The sequence below is a fragment of the Caretta caretta genome, chromosome 2 (assembly GCF_965140235.1).
Source record: "Caretta caretta isolate rCarCar2 chromosome 2, rCarCar1.hap1, whole genome shotgun sequence".
In the NCBI taxonomy this organism is placed as follows: domain Eukaryota; kingdom Metazoa; phylum Chordata; order Testudines; family Cheloniidae; genus Caretta; species Caretta caretta.
The window spans coordinates 251,444,079-251,452,345 of NC_134207.1; the positions used below are offsets into that span (position 1 = coordinate 251,444,079).

At 48.4% G+C, this 8,267-nt stretch overlaps 1 protein-coding gene across 1 annotated transcript; it reads right to left on the reverse strand.

Annotated features, from left to right (window-relative positions):
* Positions 1–4,175: 4,175 nt before the first annotated feature.
* On the reverse strand, positions 4,176–5,864 carry LOC125631246 (uncharacterized). The gene is made up of 2 exons (XM_048837612.2): positions 5,350–5,864; positions 4,176–4,761 (listed from the first exon to the last, which is right to left on the reverse strand). The coding sequence occupies exons 1-2, from the start codon at positions 5,753–5,755 to the stop codon at positions 4,220–4,222; spliced, it is 948 nt and encodes a 315-aa protein (XP_048693569.1). The 5' UTR covers positions 5,756–5,864; the 3' UTR covers positions 4,176–4,219.
* Positions 5,865–8,267: the final 2,403 nt, after the last annotated feature.

Sequence of the window (8,267 nt, forward strand, 5' to 3'; positions counted from 1 at the left end):
AAACCCCATCCCCCGGGCCGGCCTGGTCCCCCAGGCACCCCATCCCGGGCTGGCCTAGTGTTCCCCACACGACACATGCACACTGAAATGTGGGGCCCCCAAAGCACAGGGCCCGGAACGGTCACCCCAATTTGCCATACTCAAGGGACAGCTTTGGCTGTGGGGCTAGCAGCGTGTGCAGACATCTCTAAGACTTTTGTAAGGCATTTGACATTTTGATTAAAAAGCTAGAACAATACAAAATTAGCATGGCACCTATGGATTAAAAACTGTGTTTCTAGTGGGGTCCTGCAGTGACTGGTATTTAGACTTACTCAAGTTATCTTTTTTATCAGTCACTGGAAGAAAACAAAATATCAGCACTGATAAAGTTTTCAGGTGATGCAAAGTTTGGAGGAGTGGTAAATAATGAAGAGGATGGGCCATTGATACAGAGCAAGCAAACAATATGCAATTTAATACAACTAAATGTAAATAAACAGGAACATCTCCAGTAAGAGTAAAGAGTTTATTTTACTTCTATATTTGGCAGTGGTGTGACCACTGCTGGAATATTACATCCAGTTCTGGTGACCACAATTCAAGAAGGATGTAGATAAATTGGAGAGGGTTCAGAGGAGAGCCATGACAGTGATTAAAGTATTAGAAAACATGCCTTATACTATAGTAATAGACTGAAGGAATTCAGTCTGTTCGGTTTAACAAAAAGAAGGTTAAAGGGTGACTTGATCACAATCTTAAGCACCTACATGGGGAATAAGTATTTGATAATGAGCTTTGCAATCTAGCAGACAAAGCTATAAGATCCAGTGGCTGGAAGTTGAAGCTAGACTGGAAATAATTTTTTAACAGTGAGAGTAATTAATCAGTGGAACAATTTACCAAGCATTGTGGTGTATTTTCCATCACATGCATTTTTTTAAATGAAGATTGGATTCTATGAGATATGCTCTATGAAAAGTTTTGAAAAAAAAGCCCATTTTGAATCCTTCAGAATGAAAACATTTTAAATATTTTGTTTAACTAGATTTTTGATTTTTTTCTAGCACCTCTACATGTTACTATTCCTAGCTCCTCATTAGGCATCAAGAAAAGGGGGGCCTGAAAACAGTGGCTTTTACACAAGATTAAGAGAGACCTACAGGTAGCTCTAAGAAACAAGAGAAGAGACTATAAGAAATCTGGTATGGTCACAAATAAAGACCTCAGACATGATTTTTCTCTGTTCTATAAATTACAAGGAAGGGATTCTTCGGATTTGGGGGATTTTTAGTGTTTGGTGAAATGGATGGGGAAACAATAAAATAAAATGGTTGGATGGCAATATTCTTACTGAAATAGATGAGTGTTTTTAGGCTTCTCATTTGTTTTGAGAGGGATTTGAAAGAAGAGATGGTGAGTTCCCAGCTCACTGAGCTGTCGAGGGAGTTGCAGACATGTATGTCTACACTACGGAATAAGGTCGAATTTATAGAAGTCGGTTTTTTAGAAATCGGTTTTATATATTCGAGTGTGTGTGTCCCCACAGAAAATGCTCTAAGTGCATTAAGTACATTAACTCGGCGGAGCGCTTCCACAGTACCGAGGCAAGCGTCGACTTCCGGAGCGTTGCACTGTGGGTAGCTATCCCACAGTTCCCGCAGTCTCCGCTGCCCATTGGAATTCTGGGTTGAGATCCCAATGCCTGATGGGGCTAAAACATTGTCGCGGGTGGTTCTGGGTACATATCGTCAGGCCCCCCATTCCCTCCCTCCCTCCGTGAAAGCAAGGGCAGACAATCGTTTTGCGCCTTTTTTCCTGAGTTACCTGTGCAGACGCCATACCACGGCAAGCATGGAGCCCGCTCAGGTAACCGTCACCCTATGTCTCCTGGGTGCTGGCAGACGCGGTACGGCTTTGCTGCACAGTAGCAGCAACCCATTGCCTTCTGGCAGCAGACGGTGCAATACGATTGGTAGTCGTCCTCATCGTGTCCGAGGTGCTCCTGGCCACGTCGGCTGGGAGCGCCTGGGCAGACATGGGTGCAGGGACTAAATTTGGAGTGACTTGACCAGGTCATTCTCTTTAGTCCTGCAGTCAGTCCTATTGAACCGTCTTATGGTGAACAGGCAGGCGATACGGACTGCTAGCAGTCGTACTGTACCATCTTCTGCCAGGCAGGCAAGAGATGAGGATGGCTAGCAGTCGTACTGTACCATCTTCTGCCGAGCAGCCATGAGATGTGGATGGCATGCAGTCCTTCTGCACCGTCTGCTGCCAGCCAAAGATGTAAAAGATAGATGGAGTGGGTCAAAACAAGAAATAGACCAGATTTGTTTTGTACTCATTTGCCTCCTCCCCTGTCTAGGGGACTCATTCCTCTAGGTCACACTGCAGTCACTCACAGAGAAGGTGCAGCGAGATAAATCTAGCCATGTATCAATCAGAAGCCAGGCTAACCTCCTTGTTCCAATAAGAACGATAACTTAGGTGCACCATTTCTTATTGGAACCCTCCGTGAAGTCCTGCCTGAAATACTCCTTGATGTAAAGACACCCCCTTTGTTGATTTTAGCTTCCTGAAGCCAACCCTGTAAGCCGTGTCGTCAGTCGCCCCTCCCTCCGTCAGAGCAACGGCAGACAATCGTTCCGTGCCTTTTTTCTGTGCGGACGCCATACCAAGGCAAGCATGGAGGCCGCTCAGCTCACTTTGGCAATTAGGAGCACATTAAACACCACACGCATTATCCAGCAGTATATGCAGCACCAGAACCTGGCAAAGCGATACCGGGCGAGGAGGTGACGTCAGAGCGGTCATGTGAGTGATCAGGAAATGGACACAGATTTCTCTGAAAGCATGGGCCCTGCCAATGCATGCATCATGGTGCTAATGGGGCAGGTTCATGCTGTGGAACGCCGATTCTGGGCTCGGGAAACAAGCACAGACTGGTGGGACCGCACAGTGTTGCAGGTCTGGGACAATTCCCAGTGGCTGCGAAACTTTCGCATGCGTAAGGGCACTTTCATGGAACTTTGTGACTTGCTTTCCCCTGCCCTGAGGCGCATGAATACCAAGATGAGAGCAGCCTTCACAGTTGAGAAGCGAGTGGCGATAGCCCTGTGGAAGCTTGCAACGCCAGACAGCTACTGGTCAGTTGGGAATCAATTTGGAGCGGGCAAATCTACTGTGGGGGCTGCTGTGATGCAAGTAGCCCACGCAATCAAAGATCTGCTGATATCAAGGGTAGTGACCCTGGGAAATGTGCAGGTCATAGTGGATGGCTTTGCTGCAATGGGATTCCCTAACTGTGGTGGGGCTATAGACGGAACCCATATCCCTATCTTGGCACCGGAGCACCAAGCCACCGAGTACATAAACCACAAGGGGTACTTTTCGATAGTGCTGCAAGCTCTGGTGGATCACAAGGGATGTTTCACCAACATCAACGTGGGATGGCCGGGAAAGGTGCATGATGCTCGCATCTTCAGGAACTCTGGTCTGTTTCAAAAGCTGCAGGAAGGGACTTTATTCCCAGACCAGAAAATAACTGTTGGGGATGTTGAAATGCCTATAGTTATCCTTTGGGACCCAGCCTACCCCTTAATGCCATGGCTCATGAAGCCGTACACAGGCAGCCTGGACAGTAGTCAGGAGCTGTTCAACTACAGGCTGAGCAAGTGCAGAATGGTGGTAGCATGTGCATTTGGACGTTTAAAGGCGCGCTGGCGCAGTTAACTGACTCGCTTAGACCTCAGCGAAACCAATATTCCCACTGTTATTACTGCTTGCTGTGTGCTCCACAATATCTGTGAGAGTAAGGGGGAGACATTTATGGCGGGGTGGGAGGTTGAGGCAAATCGCCTGGCTGCTGGTTACGCGCAGCCAGACACCAGGGCGGTTAGAAGAGCACAGGAGGGCGCGGTACACATCAGAGAAGCTTTGAAAACCAGTTTCATGACTGACCAGGCTACGGTGTGAAAGTTCTCTTTGTTTCTCCTTGATGAAACCCCCCGCCCCTTGGTTCACTCTACTTCCCTGTAAGCTAACCATCCGCCCCTCCTCCCTTCAATCACCGCTTGCAGAGGCAATAAAGTCATTGTTGCTTCACATTCATGCATTCTTTATTCATTCATCACACAAATAGGGGGATGACTACCAAGGTAGCCCAGGAGGGGTGGTGGAGGAGGGAAGGAAAATGCCACACAGCACTTTAAGCACAGCACTTTAAAAGTTTACAACTTTAAAATTTATTGAATGCCAGCCTTCTTTTTTTTGGGCAATCCTCTGTGGTGGAGTGGCTGGTTGGCCGGAGGCCCCCCCACCGTGTTCTTGGGCATCTGGGTGTGGAGGCTATGGAACTTGGGGAGGAGGGCGGTTGGTTACAGAGGGGCTGCAGTGGTAGTCTGTGCTCCAGCTGCCTTTGCTGCAGCTCAACCATACACTGGAGCACACTGGTTTGGTCCTGCAGCAGCCTCAGCATTGAATCCTGCCTCCTCTCATCACGCTGCCGCCACATTTGAGCTTCAGCCCTGTCTTCAGCCCACCACTTACTCTCTTCAGCCCGCCACTTACTCTCTTCAGCCCGCCACCTCTCCTCCCGGTCATTTTGTGCTTTCCTGCACTCTGACATTATTTGCCTCCACGCATTCGTCTGTGCTCTGTCACTGTGGGAGGACAGCATGAGCTCGGAGAACATTTCATCGCGAGTGCGTTTTTTTTTCTTTCTAAGCTTCACTAGCTTCTGGGAAGGAGAAGATCCTGTGATCATTGAAACACATGCAGCTGGTGGAGAAAAAAAAAGGGACAGCAGTATTTAAAAAGACACATTTTATAAAACAGTGGCTACACTCTTTCAGGGTAAACCTTGCTGTTAACATTACATACATAGCACATGTGCTTTCGTTACAAGGTCGCATTTTGCCTCCTCCCACTGCGTGACTACCCCCTCAACCTTCCCCCCTCCCTGTGGCTAACAGCGGGGAACATTTCTGTTTAGCCACAGGCAAACAGCCCAGCAGGAATGGGCTCCTCTGAGTGTCCCCTGAAGAAAAGCACTCTATTTCAACCAGGTGACCATGAATTATATCTCACTCTCCTGAGGATAACACAGAGAGATAAAGAACAGATGTTGTTTGAACGCCAGCAAACATACACTGCAATGCTTTGTTCTACAATGATTCCCGAGTACGAGTTACTGGCCTGGAGTGGTAAAGTGTCCTACCATGAAGGACGCAATAAGGCTGCCCTCCCCAGAAACCTTTTGCAAAGGCTTTAGGACTACATCTAGGAGAACTGCAAATGCCAGGGCAAAGTAATCCTTTCACATGCTTGCTTTTAAACCATGTATAGTATTTTAAAAGGTACACTCACCAGAGGTCCCTTCTCCGCCTGCTGGGTCCAGGAGGCAGCCTTGGGTGGGTTCGGGGGGTACTGGCTCCAGGTCTAGGGTGAGAAACAGTTCCTGGCTGTCGGGAAAACCGGTTTCTCCGCTTGCTTGCTGTGAGCTATCTACAACCTCCTCCTCCTCCTCATCTTCTTTGTCCCCAAAACCTGCTTCCGTATTGCCTCCATCTCCATTGAAGGAGTCAAACAACACGGCTGGGGTAGTGGTGGCTGAACCCCCTAAAATGGCATGCAGCTCATCATAGAAGCGACATGTTTGGGGCTCTGACCCAGAGCGGCTGTTCGCCTCTCTGGTTTTCTGGTAGGCTTGCCTCAGCTCCTTCAGTTTCACGCGGCACTGCTTCGGGTCCCTGTTATGGCCTCTGTCCTTCATGCCCTGGGAGATTTTCACAAAGGTTTTGGCATTTCGAAAACTGGAACGGAGTTCTGATAGCACGGATTCCTCTCCCCAAACAGCGATCAGATCCCGTACCTCCCGTTCGGTCCATGCTGGAGCTCTTTGATTCCATCATGGTCACCTGTGCTGATGAGCTCTGCATGGTCACCTGCAGCTTGCCACGCTGGCCAAACATGAAATGAGATTCAAAAGTTCGCGGTTCTTTTCCTGTCTACCTGGCCAGTGCATCTGAGTTGAGAGTGCTGTCCAGAGCGGTCATAATGGAGCACTCTGGGATAGTTTTTTTTGCCTCTGTTTTCACTAACAAGGTCAGCTCCCAGACTGCTACGCTGGGCATCGCAAAATGGGGAAGAGATGGCCAGCCCTCTGTGGAGATAGAGGTGGTTAGGGACTTTTTAGAAAAGCTGGACGTGCACAAGTCCATGGGGCCGGACGAGTTGCATCCGAGAGTGCTGAAGGAACTGGCGGCTGTGATTGCAGAGCCATTGGCCATTATCTTTGAAAACTCGTGGCGAACCGGGGAAGTCCCGGATGACTGGAAAAAGGCTAATGTAGTGCCAATCTTTAAAAAAGGGAAGAAGGAGGATCCTGGGAACTACAGGCCAGTCAGCCTCACTTCAGTCCCTGGAAAAATCATGGAGCAGGTCCTCAAAGAATCAATCCTGAAGCACTTACATGAGAGGAAAGTGATCAGGAACAGCCAGCATGGATTCACCAAGGGAAGGTCATGCCTGACTAATCTAATCGCCTTCTATGATGAGATTACTGGTTCTGTGGATGAAGGGAAAGCAGTGGATGTATTGTTTCTTGACTTTAGCAAAGCTTTTGACACGGTCTCCCACAGTATTCTTGTCAGCAAGTTAAGGAAGTATGGGCTGGATGAATGCACTACAAGGTGGGTAGAAAGCTGGCTAGATTGTCGGGCTCAACGGGTAGTGATCAATGGCTCCATGTCTAGTTGGCAGCCGGTATCAAGTGGTGTGCCCCAAGGGTCGGTCCTGGGGCCGGTTTTGTTCAATATCTTCATAAATGATCTGGAGGATGGTGTGGATTGCACTCTCAGCAAATTTGCGGATGATACTAAACTGGGAGGAGTGGTAGATACGCTGGAGGGGAGGGATAGGATACAGAAGGACCTAGACAAATTGGAGGATTGGGCCAAAAGAAATCTGATGAGGTTCAATAAGGATAAGTGCAGGGTCCTGCACTTAGGACGGAAGAACCCAATGCACAGCTACAGACTAGGGACCGAATGTCTAGGCAGCAGTTCTGCGGAAAAGGACCTAGGGGTGACAGTGGACGAGAAGCTGGATATGAGTCAGCAGTGTGCCCTTGTTGCCAAGAAGGCCAATGGCATTTTGGGATGTATAAGTAGGGGCATAGCGAGCAGATCGAGGGACGTGATCGTTCCCCTCTATTCGACATTGGTGAGGCCTCATCTGGAGTACTGTGTCCAGTTTTGGGCCCCACACTTCAAGAAGGATGTGGATAAATTGGAGAGAGTCCAGCGAAGGGCAACAAAAATGATTAGGGGTCTGGAACATATGAGTTATGAGGAGAGGCTGAGGGAGCTGGGATTGTTTAGCCTGCAGAAGAGAAGAATGAGGGGGGATTTGATAGCTGTTTTCAACTACCTGAAAGGGGGTTCCAAAGAGGATGGCTCTAGACTGTTCTCAATGGTATCAGATGACAGAACGAGGAGTAATGGTCTCAAGTTACAGTGGGGGAGGTTTAGATTGGATATTAGGAAAAACTTTTTCACTAAGAGGGTGGTGAAACACTGGAATGCGTTACCTAGGGAGGTGGTAGAATCTCCTTCCTTAGAGGTTTTTAAGGTCAGGCTTGACAAAGCCCTGGCTGGGATGATTTAACTGGGAATTGGTCCTGCTTTGAGCAGGGGGTTGGACTAGATGACCTTCTGGGGTCCCTTCCAACCCTTATATTCTATGATTCTATGATTCTATGATTCTATGATAGCTCCCGGAGGCCAATACCATCGAATTGTGTCCACAGTACCCCAAATTCGAGCCGGCAACGTCGATTTAAGCGCTAATCCACTTGTCAGGGGTGGAGTAAGGAAATCGATTTTAAGAGCCCTTTAAGTCGAAATAAAGGGCTTCATTGTGTGGACGGGTGCAGGTTTACATCGATTTAACGCTGCTAAATTTGACCTAAAGTCTTAGTGTAGACCAGGGCATAGAGAGCAGAACTGAAGAAGGCACAAAGACCAGAACAGAGGAGAGATGGTTTGTAACTGCACTGCCCCAGAAGCAGCCCAGAGATGAACTGTGATGCAGAGAGTCAGAATCCCCTGCTGTTCCTTTTTTCTGGGGCACAGGTAAGTTACGTCACCCCTTTTTACTGAGCAGTTTACTCCCAGTTGTGTGCACAGCAAGCTATTCTGGCCAGTGATTGGGAAGTGGATGCAGTATAAGAGCTCCTCTAATTCCCTGCCCCTTCCTTGCACACTTGGTCTCGCGGGGGCGGG